We start from the raw sequence: 22,600 nt of genomic DNA, 5'->3' as shown, positions 1-22,600 counted from the left end.
CAAGGAGAAGCCTGATGAAGGGGAGACCCACAAGGCCTCACACCTGTTAAAGTTCTGTGTGTTCAGGATGGTCACAGCTCATAATCAAACGTAAATGAATATAATGTGTAGTGTTTGAGTACATTAACCATAAAACAATGTTCACAAACCTTAATTTGAGGGAAACTGAACCATTCCATTTTTATAAGTTTTTAAATGTATAAAAATCTATTATTGTAAACATATATGCATATATTGTTTTCAGTGAATTACGTTTTACTTGTAGCTAATTTCCTCTGTACTTTAATTTTTGTTGAGGGGTTGATATCCAGCCGTCACTGAACATTCAACTATCCCCATATGTGAAATTCTCTCTAGGCCTGCACCCCTCCATCCCTCGCTTTACCCCTTTATACTTTAACAGACACTACAAACATTATTTCTACCATTTCATCGATAAAAAAGTTCTTAAACTTGTTTATGGAATCTTTCCACATTGGACTAGATATTGTTCCTAAAATTTTTTGTTTAAAAACAATGAACTGTATGATTAACAGCATCCCTTGTGTTTTTCTTGTTCAGTTATTCTTTTAGATCTATAATGTGTGTCCTAACGACTCTAGGCTCCACATTATATAAACCACTGAAGTTGGATGGTGAATGAGATTAGCCACTGAATAAAATACTCTCCATTTAATTAGTTCACATTGCCCTCTCCACAGATACAGAAATTAGATAACGGTTTTATAGACTAGACTATAGATGTTTCCCATGTATTAAAAAAATATTTTGCCAACAACTTTACTGGATTCTAATCCACATACATTGTTTGCTTCCCTGTGTATTCAAGAAACTAAATTAACATCGTAAATAATGAAGAGTAGCGAAAATACGATTTAGACGATAATATTACATATCCGGTCATCTTATAATTCATGATTTCATTTAATTAAGTTTACTTGTACATATTCGTAAATTTTACGTCTAATCCAAATGCGATTTATAATTTACAAATAACATTTTCCACTCTGCAAAGAGATCACGGAGAAATAAATTAGATCAGGTGCACCTGCTGTCCTTGCCTATCTTTCAGTAAGTACTGAGGGTGCTACATCGTAGCCCAACAAAATCAAATCTCTTGAAGTTTTTGTATTAAAACCGACTTTTTACCCGAATGTGATCATATTGCTTTTACTTATTTTAACTCTAAACATATATCATTATTCAAAGGAAAGAAAACAATGTCTTAGTCAAAATACCAAAACTGAATAGCCTCTTTTAATGTGCGAACGGACATGCTGTTACAGCCGACTGTGTGTGCTGCACAAGCGTCTGCAACACCAAACAAAATGAAAAAGAAAAAAGACCATTTACCTCCGGTTCCTCTGGGCTTCTCTCTTGTCCATGATGGCAGGAACACAGTTGGTGAGCTCAGTCCAATCAGCATGCAATCCGCAGCTCCAGCCGGTTGAGAATCTCGAGAACAGCCAGGACTCCTCTTTACCTGGTCGGTGGCACGTGCACTTCTTCTGCCCTGGCTGACAGTCACAGGGCTGTTCCAAGCGAATATTCCGAACCAGGTGTCTTCCAAAGGTTGTTCCTCCCGTCTTTTGGATGTGCAGAAATACGATCACATCGTTTCCTCTGATGTTGAAATCCACGTGCCGCTCCAAGTCTCTTTCTGTGAAGTTAAATTTAGACGCCAGTTTAGGAGGGAAGTCATCTTCCAGTTCTTGATCTCGATAGAAGTCCTCGCTTGGCGAAAATTGCGCTGATGGACGGTTGTTCCCTTTTGAATTCTCCCCAGCCCTGAAGTGGCACGAGTTACTGCCAGCTGGGCAAATATACTGATAACCTATCATCACAAAAAGAACAGCTAAAATTGGAACCAAGATCAGCTTATTGGATTTATCATCCATGATAAAGAAAAGGTGCTGTTCATGACATTAGTACAAGTAACTCGTAATGTCTCTGCCAGCAACACTGTCCAGCACTATTATATTTCCCTGGTCCATTTTAATGATCATCGCATTTCAGAAAAAATATGAGCGGTTCCTGTCATGTGGTTTCTGATTAAGAATGAAAGTTTTTTGTTATATCTGAGAAACACTTTCTCATCGTATCGCTCCCTCTAAAGGCACTCGCGAAAGTTCCAATTGTAGGTTATAGTTCATGCAAAATGTAACACACAGAAAACAATTTACTGTTATATCTAGATTGTTATCAATACTATAAGCGAATAGAATACTACTTTTATAACTGCTCAATTTCACAATTGAAGTCCCCGTGGGTTGGCATGCGTGAAGTAACTGCTGAAACGATCCGATCAATATGTTCGGTTGTATTTGTAATTGAAATGAAACGTAACGTTATGCAAATGACTTCCCGTGGAATGCCCATTCCTTTAGCTCTAGCGAAAATGTTTTACAAATCAATTGTATAAGCAAAACGCCAGTTTCGTATCCCAGTTTCATGTAATCCAGGGCACACGCTTCACAGGAAGGCGATTCTGCAGATGAACCCAGTGGGATATGTCCTGCACCGTAGAGAATCATTGAAACATTTATCGCAGTTTTAAATGTTTTAAATAAAAGATTCGTAGATCCTGGAAGCCAGGAGCTTTCTCGTTCATTTCTTTAAACACAAATCGCTTTAAATTTAATAATTAGAGAGGTATTCAATCCTTCTTTGTGAGAGATGGTTAAAAAGTCTCACGCGCTGCTGCATATCTGGCTCTATGGAGCATTACAGCTTGCACAGCCCGACAAAATTCATGCTCACAAATTTATCAGAGGACTTGAAGCGGAGTAGTATGAGCCTCGCGTAATTAACCAATCGTTTCTCTTATGCAGGGAGCACTCGACCAATAGCAATTCACACATTAGCAAAACGTCCAATGCAATGCCAACTGAAGAATATAACGCAACAGACTTTAACATCGATAGCCAATGAAACGGTAGGATAACGAGACACTACCCAATGCAAGAACCGGACGACCAGAGAACTGCGGTCAGGTAAATTGATTGTAGCTCGTCGATTCAATGGGAAACCAGATAATTATTAGATTGCAATCCATGAGGTGTTGAAAACCACTTGAAGAAATTTTTTCAGTTATGCAACTGTCTCTGTTCAAACGCTTTTATAATGTTCGCCCTTTTTATGCCCAATAATTGACCCTATGCTCATATGTGTATTTTCAAATCATTATTTGTTTTGACAAGCACATTCAAATTCAAATGTAATTTTTTCGTGAAGAAACATTCAGTTGTGGCCACACACTTCACACTTATAAACAGAATTACTACAGTACATACTAGAAACAAGGCACTAGTAACACAAACAAACAGTACTTACAATTTAAGCAGGAATCAAATTATTTAACAGATTATTTACATGGTGGCTAATATAAATATGAAAAATATTCAAACAATATTATAATTATTAAATGGCATAAACATGGCAGGACCAAGGGAATAAAAGAAACATAATTAAAGCCATGGCACAAAATAAATGCATGGATGACCAATTTATAGTTTGCACACATTTCAGGACCATGGACAGATCCTACCAGTAGTAATCGTTGATCCTGCAGTCTCTGATATTTTACATTACATTACATTACATTCATTTAGCAGACGCTTTTATCCAAAGCGACGTACAAAAGTGCATTTTCATGATCGTAGACAACTGCTGAACACGGGTTCAGTAAGGTACAATTACTTATTTTGTAAAGCTACAAAGCTACATTTTATGTGTCATACATAATGGAGTGGTTTTCAGATTGGTTTTCAGTTGGTGTTCTTAATTTGCATGGCAGTCCTGTAGTCTCAAGATCATAAATAAGCATCTTTTTATCTTCACTTTGGTAATAAAAAAATTCAATAATGGCAATAACTTGCATCAGTCTGTGGTTGAGTGACGGGTTCATGCTAACAAGGTCTATATTCTACAATATTCACCCAATTGAATCCTTGAAATCAAATTCAAATTAATGCCATTACATTACATTTGTTGAAACCAATCAATCAAAAAATGACATTATCTGTGGGTCCAAGAAAAATATTATTTTATTTGATGCATATTATACCCCATACTATTTATCATTGTCAAAAATAGATTTTAACATGGCTGCATTGGGAGCCAAAAGAAAAAAGAAAAAAGAAGTAAACAAAAACGTAGATAAAAGTACATGGTCTGGAAAGTAGGACCAATATGTATAAATCTAAATAGAAAGACACTTAAAGGTTGGTATTCATCCTATCACTTGGAGCTGTAATATCAAACCAAATTTGGGTTCTAGCTGTTCACTCTATGGTGCACATTCATTTGTCATTTCTGTAACCAGTCCCCCATAAAACCATACAATCACATTTCACTCGGGCTACTGTCCAGTCATATCTTTAATTTCAGTATCAACATTTGCTTGAACGCTGACTCCGAAATAGCATAACATTGGATTGTGCTGCTTCATTTAAATTGAGTAAAGGCCCAATACAATAAAAACACAAACATACAATTCCCAGGTTGATTATTACAGGAAATGTGTGTTTGTGTTTTTATTGTATTGAGGCTTGTGTTGTCCACAGCTGGCAATGTGCAACTACTGCCGACTCTAACCAAGTATCATTATATTCCCTGGAGGCAGCATCAGCCAACGACTGAAGCACTGGTACTGTACAACTGGAGTCACTGCAAGGATAACAAAATAAACGCTCCAGAAGGCAGTAGAGCAGTATCTTGCTTCCCTCTGTCTATTTGTCCCTAATTCACACAGTAAAAACAAGGAGGACAAAACTGCAGAGTTGTGAAGTTATCAGGAATCAGTTTAATTGGTAACTCATTATAATTATATATTTTAAATAATAACTATCAACATATGTATTATACATAAATGTGACTATTTATGTATAGTACTATGTATGTATATTTCTGAAATATGTAAACCGGTTTATATTTAGAATAGTTCAGGTTTATATCCATTCATTTTGGAAAGCAAGTGATGAAAATGTTGTGTCTATGTTATCGTTTCTACATTTGAGAAGAAACCATGAAAACAAAGCCCAGGTGTCATGTTTTCAGAATAAGCAAGCATGAGACTTTTGAAGTAAAATGTAATATTAACCTAAACATAATTTATTTATGTATTTTTCATTATTTTTCAGAAATCCAAGCTGTGCTCTGTTGACTCAACCTGAAATGAAATCAACATTTGTGCATAATTAGTAGTAATTAGTAGTAATTAAGCAATTTCTTCATCAAGGTAGATGACTGGGGTGGTGCGAGCAGGGTAATTGTTTGACGTGTAGCTTCCGGCTATCGACTTGTTGTTGCTGAAGACTGAAGTACATGTAAGAAACTTGAAGACAAACTGGTGACCCTACTAGTCCAGATATTATGCAAAATGTTTATTTAGAAAAAAGCTTTGTCTGATTCAAAGCATGTAGGATATAATTATTACAAATTTTAAATTATAGGGACTGTACCTTCTACAAAAAAGACAAATTAAGTCAAATTGGGGGCATATGAGTTAGAGCACATGCAGGGAGTCTTTCATTTAGAATGCAAAACTCATTAAATTCCATTTAAACTTCTCTGAGCCATACTTTAGTTTGTCATATTGTTTTGTTTTTTTTTTGCTTCCTCTTAAACACGCCAAGAGAAGGCTATCGTTTCCATAAAGGTATGGTTTTTCCAAGCATTACATTACATTACATTACATTACAGGCATTTAGCAGACGCACTTATCCAGAGCGACGTACAACAAGTGCATTAGTTCAAGGTGCAGAGGTGCAAAAGAAACATACTAGAGTTAAGTAAAGATCGTAGTGCCAGAAGTGACCACATAGATCAGGTCTCCAACCCTGTAGAGTAACCTGTTCAGCAAACAAACAAACAATCCTGCCAAGTACAAACTAGCACTGAAATCACATTTGCCTAATCAGAATCAGACAAAAACAATCCTGCCAAATAAGAACTAATGTGATTAATTAGCCTAACTAGGTACATTGAGCTAAACTATAGGCTAGGTAGGGGTGGGGAGAGGTGCAGCCTGAAGAGATGAGTCTTTAGTCTGCGTTTGAAGGTAGTCAGATTCTCTGCTGTTCTGACCGTCACGGGGAGGTCATTCCACCAGCGAGGGGCCAGGACAGACAGCAGACGGGAGCGGGAAGTACAGACACGAAGAGGGGGAGGTGCCAAGCGTCCAGAGGTGGCAGAACGAAGAGGTCTGGCTGGTGTGTAGGGTCTGATGATCCTCTGGATGTATCCTTCATGTTGTACATGGTGACAGGGCATTCTGCTGAAGCACATATTGTATAAGGTTGCACTATTTAAAAAAAAATCTAGTTCAGTTTACCTTTGTTTTTCTCCAGAGTATTTATTGTTAAATACTGTGATGAAAAGATCTAGCAGTTTGTTTTGACAATGCATAAATGACATTTTAAAATGATGGTGTTAAGTAGGTGTTTGAACGACATATAATATCAGTTGCAAAGAAAGAGAATAATTTTAAAATGCAACTCTAATTTACTGTAAAAGAAAAGTAAACATGGCTTACTTTGTTGTGGCAACCAAGCACATTTACCGAAATTCATCCAAAAAGTTGTGCTTGTTTTTGAATTGCTAATATACAGTAATAAAGTATTTGGAATATTGTTTTTCCTATACCCTCAATGTTTCATTTGTTAAGTGATTTATTTTGTTGAGTAAAATGTAAGAAATAAATACATAGCATCTGCATTGAATATAGAAAAAATATTAGCATAATATTCCTGACCTCAACAATACAGTAGCTTCCTACAGGTAATGCTGAATGACACAACAGTATAGTACATTTGAAAGAGCATCACAAATCTGATCCCCCCCCCATAACAAAAGAATATTTCCCAATTGTTTGTATGTTTGTATGTTACAAAATTTGTCACATTTGTGACTTAAGCCCCAACAAGGTTCCAGGCAGAAAATCCAATGTATCGTTGTTGAGCCAACCAGGTCATTTTTAGCTCTCATTTTGCATTATTGAAATCCAGCATTAACATTCATCATATATGTATGTTAGTAATGAGCCCCCCTGCAGGAAGAGGCTGTAAAGGCCTTTTCTTGATTCAGTCATCCACAGAGGCCACATGCTTCGGTGCCATGTGCAATGCCAATGGGAACAACTTGTATGGAAGTGCAAATGACTGAATGTGTCTTCAGCTCAGTGCTGTAGCACAGTCAGGGAAGGAAAATGGAAGCCTGCCTCTGATGTTTCCCAATGCTTTAGTAGGTTTTCCATTTTGTGGTGAGCTTAAGATAAACTGGTAGGTAATCAGCCAACTTGTTTTATGAATAGAAAGGTCTTCTAAAAAGAAAAAAAAAAATAGAACAAATATACCCATCTGAGTATAAATTATTTGGAAGGCATTGCTTAAATGTACCTGGCAATTTTTAAAAAGCAAATATTGCAAGTCCTCACCTCTTGACAGTGAATTCATATTCACAGGAGCATCTTATATTGATGAAATGGCAGGACTGTCTAACACCTGTAACATTGTTTAATTATTTTAATATTCAGCAGGTTGCAGGATGTAGAAGGATAACTTATGTAGTTAAACATAGTGCATGTATTTGACTTCCAAAATCATTTTTCTTCAAGGAATATTCAGCCAGTTCCTCCTTAAGGGAAACAATCTTAAGGGAAACTTATTGAAAAAGGGAAAACAGCTGGCAAATCATACAGTAAGCTGTGATATAACACTACATTTTATATAGTAAGCACGCAAACAGAACAAAATGTCAAGACTTCAGTAAGTGCAAATTAAATGGCATCTGACACAGTAGGCATTCTGTCTCCCCTGTTCTTGCACAGTTCAGTTTAACAGTACACACCTTGTTCTGTAATTAATTATGCCAGGGTGAGAATGTGCTCTGAAGCCTTTTAGCATCCTAATTTAGCATATTATGACATCTGACTGTGTTATATTGCTTGAGATGTTCTGTATGAATAGCTCTCGCGTTGAGATTATGAGTTCTGTCTCAAAATTTGTTTATAATTGTGAAAGGAATGTACAGTTTTTGAAAGAATTGATTACACGTCAAATAGCGTAATCTTTTTGATGAACATGCTGTACGTTATTTCAGTGTGAATGCAATTCAAAAAGTGTATTTGTGGGAGATATAATGGAAAAGTGCAGCAGGGCTCAGTGTCTCTGGGGACTGTATGAAACGCTGTTTAAAAATGAAAACAGCAAGAAAACATCTTAATAGCCACAGATAGGTCATGCAAGAAACTCTTCAGATAAAGTTTCTGTGATTAATTAAACATGTTGTCTTTTAATCTGTAAACTGTTTCACATGTTTATGTATTCTGTTCATGTAAAAATAAGCAGAATTTGCACCACTGTAGGTAACAGCGAGCCTACTATGAATATGTATATGCTCAAAAAACAGAAATCATGGTCATTGCAAACAAAGCCTAGGAAGCCAAACGCAAACATTTCACCATGAAAATGGATGTCTTTACTGTCTGAATGGCAGTTTGAAACCTAGAGGTTATTCACAATCCTTTGCTTTCTTTTGAATCCCATGTAAATACGTAAAATTGTCAAAACATCATTTCATGCCTATTCTTATGACTGTACTGTGCTATCACCCCCAGCATCTCTTTGAGCAAAGCAGCGAAGCCTTTCTCTATGTCGTTTTTGGAAGTTATTTACCTTTTTCAGGCCAAGGGTGAAGCCACATAGGGTTATAATGAGTAGAAAATGGCTGCCTCAGAAGGAAATTCTCTGCCACTTGGACACCCCCAGCCTCTCCCTATGTTCTGGTATGGCACGCCAATACTTGAAGACAGTCATTAGCAAGCAGTGCTACAGCTAAGAATGTTTGATGACTTGAGGACTTCTTGTCAAACTGATGGTTTGGACAAGATGTACTCTTAGTAATGTGTTGGCAATGGTGATGAGCTGTTTTGCAAGCACAACAGCATAAGAATACAACCAGTGGTCTCACATAAATATATCTCAGGGCAATGCAGGGGCAATGAAATGTAATGTAAATGCCAGGTTATGTGGTATGTACAGGAACATGTCCTGTGGATTTTCTCAATGATAATCTTTCTAATCTAAATGACAAATGCAAACACAAGTGAGATTATCTTGTGATATCTCAGTGTTAGGATCATTATCACATTAAAAAACTATGTATTAAAATTTGTGGAAAAAAGCATACTGACAAAATATTTACTACCTGACAACCTATGAACAGTGATTTATGAACAATCATTGAGTCATTCAATAAACACTACACGGAATGTAATGCAAGGCCCAACAGAGAAACAGCACTGGTAATTAGGAGTTCACAGCCATTCAAAGCAAAAATGTAAAAAATGAGGAAGAAAAAAAAAGATAAGGCTTCCTGCCTCTCGCCGAATGCATGCTGGGATAGGCTTCAGCACCAGAACACACTCACGACCCTGCCCAGGATAAGCGGGTATAGATAATGGATGGATGGATGGATTAAAATAAAACTCAGTCTTTGTTTCATGACTGTGTGACACCCTTCCACAATACCTTCATAAACACATTCTTTCTGCATGAAGTGTTGTCTGTCAGCACGCTCAGAGCACGCAGAAAGAGAATGGACTTCATTTCCTCATCCTCAGTGCATGCAATACATGCAGCATTCAGCTTTTACGCTATCTCTAATGCATGCATTTCGCAACTCCTGCAAACTCCTGAGCTTGAAGAGCAGCGGCAGACACGTCCGTTCCATGGTTCGAGCGCCGGAGCGCCAGGGCCCCTCTCGAAGCGAGAGAGCTGCGAACTGAGCGCGTGCGTCTGCATTTCCCGGGGGCGGCCTTGTCGGCAGCGTCGGGGCTGGGCTGTCAGCGGCGCTCTGAAAGGTGCTAGGCAGTAACAAACAGATTGATTGAGTCAATCACTACCCGTGCCGGATAAATGGCCTTTTGGTTAATGGGAGAGCAATTCACAGGAGCACGCAATATCGCCCAGCTGAATCCAGCAATCAGTCTTATTCAGCCGTGATGTCGAAAGAGGCTGAGTGAAGTCCAGGTGGACCACAAAGGGCTCAGTCTAACACTGCTCTCTTTAGGTAGATTAGCTCACTCTCCGAGCTGAGCTACATAAGTGTGCCTTAGCTTAAATAAAAGTGACATGGTTATTTTCATTGCAATCTTCAGATTGCCTGTGTTCTAGTTACCGTCTGTTTGGTACAGAACGCAGAGAATGTAATTTTTTATTGGGAAGGATGCACCTCAAAACCAAACAGATTAAGTTCAGCTCTCCTCAAGAAAAAATTCTGTACTTGACTCTGCATTTGACTCTGCAAATGCAGAGTCTGTATTTTTCTGTATTTTGACTCAGCAGTATAACCTGCACATATGTGTAGGCTATTCTGCCAAGTCCACAAAACGATAGACATTCAAAGATCTTATATCAACATGAACATTTTCACAAAGCACAAAGCAAAATGAACTGACAAAGCAGTGAAATAATTGTGACATCGCTAGATCAGGAGAGTTAGGTGTTCTGGGGGTGGGTGGTAGTGCCGGGCCTGTGGGGGAAGCCGTCGGCGGTGCTGTGGGAATAAGGGCCGTGCCTTCGGGACCAAAGACGCAGATCTGCAGCCTGCGCTCGTGGCTGCCTGCGCTCGCCCGTCCCGCGTGAGGAAGCAGCCTGGCTGCGCGGCGCGACCTCGGTGCAGGCCCTGGAGGAGGCGGCGGCGGAGGCTAAAAATGCCGTGGCGTGCTGTCACACCGCCTGCAGAGACGCTGCGCTGTCTTCTGCGGGGAGCTTCTGAGACTAGGCCGCTCGGCCCTGTGCCAGCGCGGGGGTGAAATGAGAGCCCCTCCCCAGATAATAGGCCCTCCGCTTCTGGGCCCCCAGCAAACCGAGCCCGCTGTTTGGGGTCTCCTATATTACTCATTTTCCCCATGTGGCTTTAGAGAACTGCCCCTTGGGCTATTACAGCCACGCCCGACTTTGGTGCGCTTGCTCGCTACCCTTCACATTGCAAGACAGCCAGAATCAAACGTAATAATGTTAATTGATTAATAGTAATCATCAATATACCATAGAAATTTACCACACCAGTGTCCCTATTCCTTTGCATGGCGCTTGTTCATCTTTGGGGGATATATCTGCAGTGCTGATAAAGTGGTGAGCAAAGCAAGGGGCAGAATCATGTATATAAGCCCTGCCCAGTGCTGAGGGATGATGAATGCTTGTGCAAGAATTGACATTTTTAGAGGCACACATTTCTTGTGACAGTTCTTTCTACATGGATTTATTTGGTATGTGGTTAGTTTAATGGGAATCCTTAGATCAGAATCGTAAACGTTCAATCTCCAGTGAAATGTATTTGTCTGAACACGACAGAGTCTGGCTACCTGCTGGCTGCCAGGGTCCTACCCATTCTGCGGTTTGGTAATGACAGGATCAGTCAGGGCTTTCTGCCCAGGTACAGGTATAGATTCTGCCTCAGCTACCATTTCAAAGGAAAAACTGAGCTTTGTATGTGTCTCACATTCTTGCACTTGTACCGTGTGAGAGTATTACTACTCATTGCATAAGTGCTGTATGTTTTGTCAGTTCATCAGAGAAATTCCTGTCAAGTTTTCACCATCCCAAAAAAAAAGGCGAAACCTAACCCCCCTCTCAGCTTTGAGGACTCTCGCCCTATCAGAGAAGGTTTGGCCGGGTGTCTTTACACCCTGTCATTTTCACTGCTTACAGGCACTTTTTTATATGGGCTGTGGCGCCAACAACACTGTGAGAAATAACCCAGCAACGCTGACTCAGCGCTACACCTTGAGTTTAGAGTCAGCACCAGATATACGATCCGAGGGCCCGGAGATTTGGAAAATTAAAATTGGATTTTGCAGCTCAGCCTGGATGTAGAAAGAGCTGATGGTGACTGTCCATGTTTTATTGTTCCCACAGATCACTGACATGAGCGGCTATAAACCAGGAAATGAGAAATGAAATTGGGAGAATCAGAAGGTGGGGATTTCATCACAGGCCCCAGCCGTAATGTCCAAAGTCACAGCATCCCGCTTAATGGGCTCGCTCTCGTTCGCCCTTTGTTTGTGTGTACAAGCAGTTGGCATAAATTTAACTTGCACATTTATTACTATTTTTCCTCTATAAAACACATTTATCGATGCTATTTCATGCATTATTAATGCTCAAGATGAAAAAAATGTGGAGTGGATTAATATTGAAATATCAAATGCATCTCCAGTGTATTTTATCACCAGTTGATAAGACATTACTTAGGTGGAACTTGCATCCATACGGCAATTTCCAAATGCAAACTTTTACAATTTTATAAAAACATTGTCGTATATTTAAAAATGAAATGGAAGGGGAGACAATAAAAGAAACATAACGGGAGACTGACCTAGACTGTCAACGAGACTGTAATTACCTATTTCAATAAAGAAATGTACAACATTATAATCCAAAAAACTTCTTTTTTACTGTACTCTACAAGCCATTCACCGACCAGTGTTTGCAATAATGTGAAAATAGAAGGACAAGGAAAAACAGACTGGACTTGAGATTGTGTCCTGAATGTGGTTTGATACCTTACTTTATCTCTTCCCATTTTTTAAAGCGTGTAGGAGATTACTGTTCCCTGACTGGAGTGCAGTAAATGTTGTGGTGTTGTGGATAACACTCAGGCAGAGCCAAATTGACTCTCAGCCTCCGTGCTGGGTTCTGAGATGGGAGTTAGCTGTAGCTTACTCTGCACAGAACTCCTGACATCAGCGTCTCAGGCCCACGATGCCACCGTTCCCTGCCTTTCTCTGGGCTGTTTGGCTTGGTATGAAAGCACATCCCCCAACAGACGGGGGGGGGTTGGGGAAGAGCGACTGCACACGGAGTGCTCACGATGCTTGCCTCCATCTGACAGGAAGAGAGGGCACGGGCGTAGGAGGAGGCTCTACTTTAATAGAAGCCTATACGGTATGCCTATACAGCCTCAGCTAGACTTAGCCCTGTGCCTGTGTAGGCGTATGTGTGTGTGTGTGTGTGTGCACGGATGTGCGTGTGTGTATATGTGTGTGTGTGTGTGTGCATGGATTTGCGTGTGCGAATATGGGTGTGTGCGTGTGTGCGTGTGTGTTCCTGCACTTGTATGGTATGTCTGTTAAAGGAATCTCATTAAGGCTGGTAACTGCTATGCCTCCTGTCACCTGTGAACTCAGTGCCCCGTAAGACAGCAACACTTTTTATGGGATGCTGCAAACAATCCGGAGTGTTCTCACACTTCCTCTTCATTGCAAGGTAAGCCTTCTTTCTCCGGAAGATGCTGTAATTTTTGTTTAACTCCTCCTTAGCGATATTGGCCCATGTTAATGAAAATAAGGTTTACAGCAAACGAAAACACACTCACGGTCTCGAGTGTCTGCACTTTAAAAGTATGCTTATAGTCTGGGAGTCAAAGGAAGGGCAGCTAACTGTGGATTTAATTATTTGTTCACTTTAGCCGGAAAAGCTGAGCTTTTTCACTGGGCCCTTGGTAATCGCGCCATACTCATCAAAGACGAGGAGCCAGCCTAGCTGGCTGTGAGCTGTGCGAAGGACGATGGCACCCTGGATGCTTGTTAACCCGATACAGCGGCGAGCATCGAGCAGCAGCCCTGTTCCGGACCAGTGTTGTGTCACAGCTGATTCGTCTCGCGCGTATTCGATGGGGGGAGCGGGTATGCGGATCAGTCAGTCGATATGCTATTGCGAGCGCCTAAGCCTGCCAAAGAGTCTCCGCGAGCCGTACTGGAAGACACGCCAACAAAAGCTGTTTGATTAATTTGGAACTACTGTACCTGCGTTTGAGCCCGTTGGCAGTGGCATCAATCTCTCGCTCGTTTTCCTCGTGGTGGGAAAGCTCCCTGTGACAAAATCAAACTACGTGCCTCAGCCTGAGCTATATCAATCCTCTGCTTCCTTGTCTTTCTAAACAATCCTTGCTTTAAGTGCAGAAGAAATGTCATTTTTAAGGGAGAGAAGGGGTGGGGGAGGGGGGTAGTGGGCGTGTTCAAGCTATATTGTAAGAATCTTACAAAGACTTGATTTACGTGTTTTTTATATACTGTGATTAATACGTGCAGAATGTATTCCGAGAACATTCAATACAAAAAAAAAAAACAGAAAACAAAACAAAAATCCTATATACATCATATCTATATACTTCAATCAGAGAAAGCAGCCATATTGTAACAGCATTCATCTAGGGTAATCTCTTTCACTAGCCAAGTTACCACTCTATGGTCTAATGGTAGAGACTACTTCCCTTGCTTCTAAGTGTGTGAGAGGGAGATACTCACCCATTAGTATGCTGGTGAACATTCTATCTCTAGAACAGGATTGCAACCTGACTTCAACAACACACAAAGAAATTATCAAATTACCATATGCTTGGACAGCCCACTTTGCACCACCTACCAATTATAATCCTTAGAAATGCCCACGACAGAGTGGTTAGTGAAAACAGTTGAATCTCTGTAAAGGCCTTGGACTGTATATAATGAATGACAGGATTAGAATGGACTCCAGAACAATATACAAATAATTCAGCTCTTGGTAATATTGTTGTAGACAATGCTATATAGACCCCTCCTTCATAAATGGATTTACTGTCAAACCGCAAATGCCCTTATCAGACCGCAGCCAAGTTATTGTGTTCATAAAGAGATCACAGCAGCCCAGCTCTCAGCCCAGCAAGCCGTACAACCACAACCCTTACTGGGATGAGCTCCAAACTGCATGCAGTTATTTATCAGTAATTGACACTGCTAAAATTAACAGTATAATTGAAGCATTCCAAAACAGACAGTATGAGCTCTCAAAACTAGGAGCAAAGCTGGTCAGAATGCTTTTGCCACCTCAAGGTAATTGTTCATTCCAGTGCCCGACCCGCTTCAAAGCATAAAAAGGCTATTGAATTCATATTCAATTTGAATTAAACTCGCACATATAATGTCAAAATCTGAATTACTGGTACATGTGACATATGTGTTAAACACTTTTAACAGGAAAGCCCAACTCAACAGCTGAAGTACATGGAAAGATGCGTTCATTTTATTTTATGATTAAATTACGAAGACAAAAAGAAAACAACAACAGAACCAGATTAAGGTAACATGATTCATATGGCTACTGAGATGGCAGTCACTCATTAGCTAGCTAGCAATGACAATAATGTACTCACCCCATATAGTCTGTATTCACCCCAGATGTAGTCTATTCTTTTTTAGTAAATATCCTATTGGTGGCACCTCAAAGCTTGATCAGATAACACATTTGGCTGTCAGGTTTCTGCAAATATTGTGAGACAAGTGTCCACCATCAACTCACAGGTTTGTTCTTTTTTCCATCCAAATATAATGCCTACTGTTAAATGATACTACTTGGCCTGCTACTACTAATAGTACTAGTAAGAGTAGCCCTACATATTCTTAGCAATAGCAAGTTTTATGCTACCTAAGTGCAGTATTTGCTTATGAATACTTGTTTATAGCTATATGAATTATTATGCAAAAAACAATGTTTGGTTGATTTGTAAATTTCATAATATCATACAATACAATACAATAAGCTCTTATATAGCGCTCTTCATGCATACATCCCAGGGCGCTTTACAAAAAAAGAAAAATATAAATAAATAAATAAATAAATAAATAACCTAAGAAGTCAAAACTAAGAGGAACAGGCACATGCGAACAAGTAAGTCTTACACACAAAAGTTCAACTGCAGGAAAAAAGTTTGTGGCGTTTTAACCACCAAACTGTATAAGAACTCAACATGGAAACGGGGATACCATGTTGTATTGGGTGGATCTGTTAGTGCCTACCCAAAAAAAAAAAAATCCTGAAGTCAACTTGTTTGTTGTTCCCCCGAAAGGTGAAATGAGATGTCCTTGCAATGCAATGCTCTCCCCTACATGGAAGTACATTTGCATCTTTTAATAATGAAAAGTATCTGTAGCCGCAATTCTGGTCCTGGTATTACTTGATATTGGATCAAAACCAAGATGGTTCTGTATGATACCAAGTATGGTATCGCCCACCCCTTGTGTAGGGGGTGGATTGGGTCACAGTACTGTGTACACAGCCCAAGGGGTGGGGAACTGATGCCAGCCTGAAGGTGGCTTCACGCCCATCAAATCATATCCTAATCAAAAATTAATTGTTATCACAAACACATGTGTAACTGCAAACTGCAAACTGCATTAGCCTATATTCAACCTGTCAAAGTTACTTTTAAGTGCAGTGGTGCCTTCACTATATACTGTATGTTTTTAATCAGCAAGCACCTGTATAACTTTAGCTAGCAAGCTAAATAGATGGTATTTCACATTTTACCTGGATTGTAATCTAGCATCAGAAACATTTTAAGGCATGCTTTCATTCCAAGTTGAACAATACATAAAAGCCATTTGTAATGTGCAACTTTTTTCTGTGGATATAAGGACACATAGCTCTTCGGTTTAGACAATGATGAAAAACAAAATGTGTGAGGTTTAATTTATACCACCACAATGTAATTTATTTTTTTGGTGAAAGTACATCCTGTCAGCCCTATATAAGCTATATGTCAATTAGAGCATGCATGCATTGTAGATGGGGTAAAGAGCAAACACAACACAATTATCACATACTATATAATTATGTGGTGTTGTTTTTCTCTTGCTTGAATTCCCAAATGATTTTGCCCACACACTGCTATGGTTTTACAATTCAAGTGAAGTGAGCAATAATTCAAGTAGGGCCTACAGTCCTACTTGATGCCATACATGTGACTGCATATTATTATTATTATTATTATTATTATTATCATTATTATTATTATTATTATTATTATTATTACTATTATTATTCATTTTTGGTGCTGTTTCTGTTGTTTCATTTAGGCATGTCTATGTCACATAGAATAATTAATGGTGTTGCATGTATACTTTCTATATTTAGTATGAGCTCTGGAAAACATTCCCCATTGAACTGAATTGCGAGAGAATGAAAGGACACAATTGAGCCCTCTCAGAGCAGCGATGCATTACTCAGCTGTCCTCCCCCTCTTTTACACTGAGAGCAGCAGCTCATAATACTCAGAGCAGGGCGGAGTCCTCTGGAGCCGCCATGTTATTAACGCTCATCCTTTGCTTGGGTCTCAAACTGCCATTCCCCGAGCCTTGGAAGAGTGCCAGAGCTTTACAGCGCCTTGAAGAGGGTTACCGCGGCGATGGTTTGCATACTGCTGCAGAAGATGACGAGCGTGGTGCTGGCAGGCCTATTTTATTTAGCATTCTTGCCCTGTGACATTTTACTGCGTCCGCCACAGCTGGCCTGTAAGCTGTCACTGTCCCTTCTGCGAGCCCCTCCTCTGGTGGAAGAGCCCCGATGCTCTAACCTCTTCAGTCCAGACAGTGCAAGAGTGGAGCCACCATGCAATGCAGGCACAAGAGGCACAATATCTCTAAAGCTGGAGGGACCATTTTGACAAGATGGAAAGTGTGGTTATTGCCTAACAAGTCCCCTTGTATTCCATATAAACTTCACCTTGCCAGTGTCAGTTAGAGCGAGGTGGCTTGCGTTTTATCTGCAAAGCTGGACGCATGCGTGCCATTTTCTGTCGTAGGGTTGGAGTAAGGAACGTACAACTCATTCCTGGAGGGCCAATTCGCACGCTGGGTTTTGTTCCAAATATTTTGGCTTAATTTCCTAAGCAGATGTCTACACCAGTGCTCCTGTAACTTTATATTGGACTACTGTAAAACATTTTCACCAAGGATATGTGCAGTAAACAGTGGAAACAAATCATCAATTTTGAAAAATGTAATATCAAATAAAAGATTGGGATAATTAATTGAGTGCAGATGGCACCATTCAATCTAAAAACAGATCAACCCTCATTGAGCACTAATGGATTAGGGTTTGCTGAGGAAAACGACGATAAAGCCAATGGCCAGCATGCTCTAGAGCACTGAGCTGCATTATGAATGTGCCAGACTTACCAAAATCAGCATGGTGTCATTGAGCTTCTCATGCATATTCTGGTATTTCATGTTAAAGAACTGACTTGTAATTGCAAAGCAAGCCTGAAGAGTTATTAAAGAGCAGTCTGTCAGCTCCTGCTACTTTGAAATGTCTTTTGAGATGTTTCTAACAGTGCTCACCCCTCGGCCTCCTGTCTAAGGGATTAAGAGGAACAGAAGACAGCCTGCCTCAAGCGTTAGCTTCTCATTAAGCTATTGACATTAGTTTTGGAGTAATGGAGAATGATAGCTGAGTGTCTGACCTTATTGCGCTCTTTCAAAGGTACAACAGAAAAGAAGCAGAAGAGACGTTGCTTTCTTAGGGGTAGTTTCTACGTATGATGTTAGAAATGTGAAGCAATAATTTGCTCTGGGAAAAGTAGCACAATAAATGAAAAAATATAGGTTAATTTCAGAAGGCTAGTGCATCTCCTGGTGAATGAATCTGTTCTCTACAGCTTCCCTAACTGAATGATTTCAGCTCACAAAAATGTAGTATTCTTCAATAGTAAATGTCCTTTCAGGATAATACAACTAATTCTACAGATTCTTTTTTATCTTGTAATTAAGTTAATTTTCACATCATGATTTTAAGCTGCATCTCCACAATGTTCCTTAACATTAAAATGACCAAGAGTGTTCTAGCTAATTACAATTACACAAAAGAGTGAAACTTTAATCAGGTTATTCCCTGTTCAGTTTGTTGCCACTGAAGTACTCTGAACTGGGATTCATTCTGTATTTATTTTTAAAACTGTTGAACAGCGAACTGAAAAACTAATTCAAAGGCCACATTGATTTGTTCCTGAGGAAAGCCATTAAAAGACTCAATAGTGAGGTAAAGTCTGTGGGTTAGAGTCCACAAAAAGGAAATTAAATGTGAAACATCCAAACTAAAGAACATCTGTGTGGAACATCAGTGTTGCAAACATCAAGGTCCCACGGTAGACAGTGACCTGCAGATAGAATCATACAGAAATGAATAGAGTATGAAAGAATTTTCAAAAGCCAAATAGCTAACTGTGTCATTGAAAGGACTTTGTATACCTGTTTTCAGTAGGAGGATGTGGAATGTGTGGTGTCATCCTGTAATAAATTGAAACGTTGCCCTTGGTGAATTATTGATGGAAAGGCGTTTGGTGGACCAGCCAGTAGGCTTGTTCTGTGGGAAGATGGTGCAGGGTTGTATCTTTCTGTTGCCATGGAGCTGTGACTAAGTAGTGAGAAGACATCCATAGAATAGTTGGTGACTTCTTGAGAAATTGTTCTTACGCATAACATGAACTGCATGAACCTTTGAATTTGCTGAGAAAATATTCTCTCCCATAGATTTTTAAATAAATTCTGTTGGTTATTTTCAGATACAGTATGGTATATCCTGCCACAGTGAAAATAAATATATTTAGTAACAGATTTATTTCATTTAGTACATTTCTCTATAAAGATTGAAATATGTTTAATATTTATGGTTTAATATATGGTTTTATTAGTTACCTTATTAAGACAGTAAAATGATATTTAAAAACATTTTTACTGTGCCCTAACTTTTTGTGGTTTGTGTGCAGTTTAGGTATATAGTATCTTTATTTCCACTTCCTGTTTTTGTGAACTGGCAGGATATGAACACAAAGACAAGACTGCTTTGGCTAGCAATGGTGTATGTAACACGGTCAAGAAAAAGCAACACTCCTGTTCCTTCTATAATTTCCATGCAGTAAACAGTAAGCCACTAGGGTATATTTCTCTGTATTCTGCCAGTGAGTTACATATGAAAATAGGTCTTGTAGTACTATCTTTGTCATGATATGTAAAATTTTGTTGTTATTTTAGTAACATGACATGTTGCAGAACTAAAAAAAAAACATATATATATATATAAGTGTGGGGTAAGTGATTATTCAACTAAGCAAAACCCTCTAATACTCCTGTTGGTTAAAGTATCCACAAGCCCTGGGTTTAGAGTGGAGGAGATAATGGGGAAAATGCAGTAAACCTGGACACCCAGTGCAATCTCAGCCTGATTTAATACTCTTCCTTCAATGAGTGTGTCTTTCGGGGGGGCCATAATTTCGGCCAAATTTAATTGTTCCCCGCTACCATACCCACTATCAAACCTTGACTGGTTTGAAGTGAATATTAAATGTTAGCTTTTTATTGGTTTGTGTACTTTCTTCCTGTACGACTGCAATGTACAAAAAATATTGCATAACACCCAAAGTTTGAGTGTCAAACACAGGAAATAATAATTGTTTATATGGAGCTTCCTCTCATTTCTTTGCAAGAGATGCTAGAGAATCTCAGTGGGAGACAGGTTTATGAGGCCAGAAATATTATTACACAGCCTCTGTCATAAAAGACAAGTATTGATATGATAACCATTACATGATATTGCGAAATAAGCATACCTGCTAATGGAAATTTCACAGTGCAAGGTATCCTGAAGATACATCTATTTTCAATTAGTCCAGTATGAAATATTTGTTTATAATGCTGTGCCTACCTAAAAGCTGTAGTTATATATTTTGAAAACTGTGGCTCCTCGGCTACTTTGTACAGCAAGATGCAATTAGCATGCTGACCTAAAAAAACAAGATCCCCAGCCAAGTGAACTGATTACATTCTCTACTGCCAACAAGCAGTTAGTTTCCAAGGCAATTCCATGGGCCCTGATTGACATGAGCCCTCAAAAAATATTATAACTGGGCTGGTGGTGCCCAATTCGAGATCTTTACCTGGGGCCCAAAATCCCTGGTGACACTCCCCTGGCAATAGCTGACCACTGTGGTGCCAAATTGAGAAACCATGGTAGACCAACAGCGGTGGTGGGCAGCAAATTAGGCCCCTGCATGCCCGTTAGCATGGGTATTGCTTAGCGGTGTCGTCACTGTCACGGTTGTGGAGGGTGGGACGCAATTGCGGACCGAGGGGATCTAAAAGTTAACCCTGAGGGATAACCACCAAATCGCTGAGCGATAGAAAGGGAAGGGGAAAAACCAAATAATAAAGAGCGAAGTAATCGCTCTCTCCACTCACTGAAACTTCTGTCAGCGGGCTCAGAAAACGAAAAGAAATTAAACACCGCCGCAGCGTAGCTGCCAAAAAGAAAACCCCCACTAGAAAAACAGAGTGGGGTCACTTACAACAGAAAAAGGATATTCGCAGCCCGGCGGGTAGAAAACAAAAAGAAAACTAAAGAGACGAGGGCAAAATGTCCTCCACAGCGCAGAGAGATAACCAACTCGAGAAGAAACTAAACGATGATCAAATCAGGCAGATAGGATCAACACGGTAACTTCTGCCGATTCTCACACCCCTACACACTAAGAGTCTGACAAACAATGAGTCTGCGCTGAACCCCAGAAATCAGGGGCTACATATAGGCCTCCTACACCTGACCCTCATCAGGGACAATTAGCTCAGACAAATACCTGTGAGGTGCTATCACCTCACTATAGTACTCATACACCTGCCCCTCGTCAGGGTCAATTAACTCGCAGAAATCAGAGAGAGAGGTGCCACCACCTCACAGTCACATTCTGTAGTGGACATTCACATTTCACATGGACATGTATTGTTGATTCCTGAATCTTCCTCAACTGCATAAGGAACTTAAAATCAATTATACAACCAATTCAATTCACCTTATTCTTCTCTTCTGATGTCTCTGTTGTCACATTTTGTTTCCTGCCATATGTATCTTTAAAGTCCCAGCTGCAAAATTTGAAAACCATCCGTGTGTCCTATTTGAGAGTATCTGAGAAGACATCTGTAGCATACACCTTTTCCACAGAGGATCAAATTGAAAGAAAATATTGTCTATTGGCACTGGAATAAAAAGAGGCTGCACATGTGAACTCACCCTCTTCTTTTAAGGGTGTAGGGATGAATCATCCTGGTCAGTTAGTGTCTTTGTTGCTTTTCATCAATTACACACAAATTCGAACACGCGTAAAGAAGTTGTTTTGTTTTTTTTTCTTCTATTATTGCTTTTTAATCTCCGTTTTCTCTCCAGTTTGGAGTGGTCCGTTGTACACAGCAGTCATTTCTGCCATCATTCTCTTCCGGAAAACGTGATATTGCCAGTAGATTTTTTTTACACAGCAGTCCACAGGCTAGAGCACTCATAGGGCTCTATTTTATCAATCTTAGTGCGGGCTCTAAAGTGCGCAGCACAAGTGCATTTAGGGCATGTCTAAATCCACTTTTGCTAGTTTAGCAGCAGATTATGTGAGTGAAAAGTAAGGTACAAGGTTCAAAAGGGCTAAACGTACTGGTTTAATTTGTTAATTAAATGTATTAGTGTCTTGGACGTAACATGCAATAAATCAATCAGAGTGTCATTTCCCATTCCCTTTAAAGTTACCTGTATTTGGACCTTGGCGGGTTTCTAATATAATGGCGGATTTAACAAAACTTTGAAAAAAAAACAAATTTACCTCTGACAAAACAGACTTGCTTGCGTGCGAGTCCATTAAAATTATCTGAATTACTTACGTAATGTGGTGGAAATTTGTTGTCTTTTCTGATTTTTGAAAAAGGTTAATTTTCCTTAGATGTTTAGTTCCCTTCAAAATAATTTTT

The 22,600-nt window shown here is 39.6% G+C and overlaps 1 protein-coding gene and 1 long non-coding RNA gene across 3 annotated transcripts in view; one reads left to right on the top strand and one right to left on the bottom strand.

The window, feature by feature from the left end:
* The window catches only part of hs6st3b (heparan sulfate 6-O-sulfotransferase 3b), a 93,643-nt gene extending 90,921 nt beyond the window's left edge, over positions 1 to 2,722 (bottom strand). Inside the window, exon 1 of the mRNA XM_064327942.1 lies at positions 1,354 to 2,722. Within this exon, the coding sequence (XP_064184012.1) occupies positions 1,354 to 1,898 (545 nt within the window). The 5' untranslated portion in view covers positions 1,899 to 2,722. The remainder of the gene's footprint in view (positions 1 to 1,353) is intronic.
* Positions 1 to 12,398, top strand: part of LOC135251018 (uncharacterized) — a 76,007-nt gene extending 63,609 nt beyond the window's left edge. For both annotated transcript variants that reach the window (XR_010329066.1, XR_010329067.1), the window contains one exon: positions 11,922 to 12,398. This is a non-coding gene — a long non-coding RNA (uncharacterized LOC135251018). The remainder of the gene's footprint in view (positions 1 to 11,921) is intronic.
* The last annotated feature ends 10,202 nt before the right edge of the window (positions 12,399 to 22,600 follow it).

The sequence above is a fragment of the Anguilla rostrata genome, chromosome 3 (genome assembly GCF_018555375.3).
Source record: "Anguilla rostrata isolate EN2019 chromosome 3, ASM1855537v3, whole genome shotgun sequence".
Lineage (NCBI taxonomy): Eukaryota > Metazoa > Chordata > Actinopteri > Anguilliformes > Anguillidae > Anguilla > Anguilla rostrata.
Note: the sequence above shows the minus strand (reverse complement) of the source record. Positions and strands in the feature narration are given on the sequence as shown.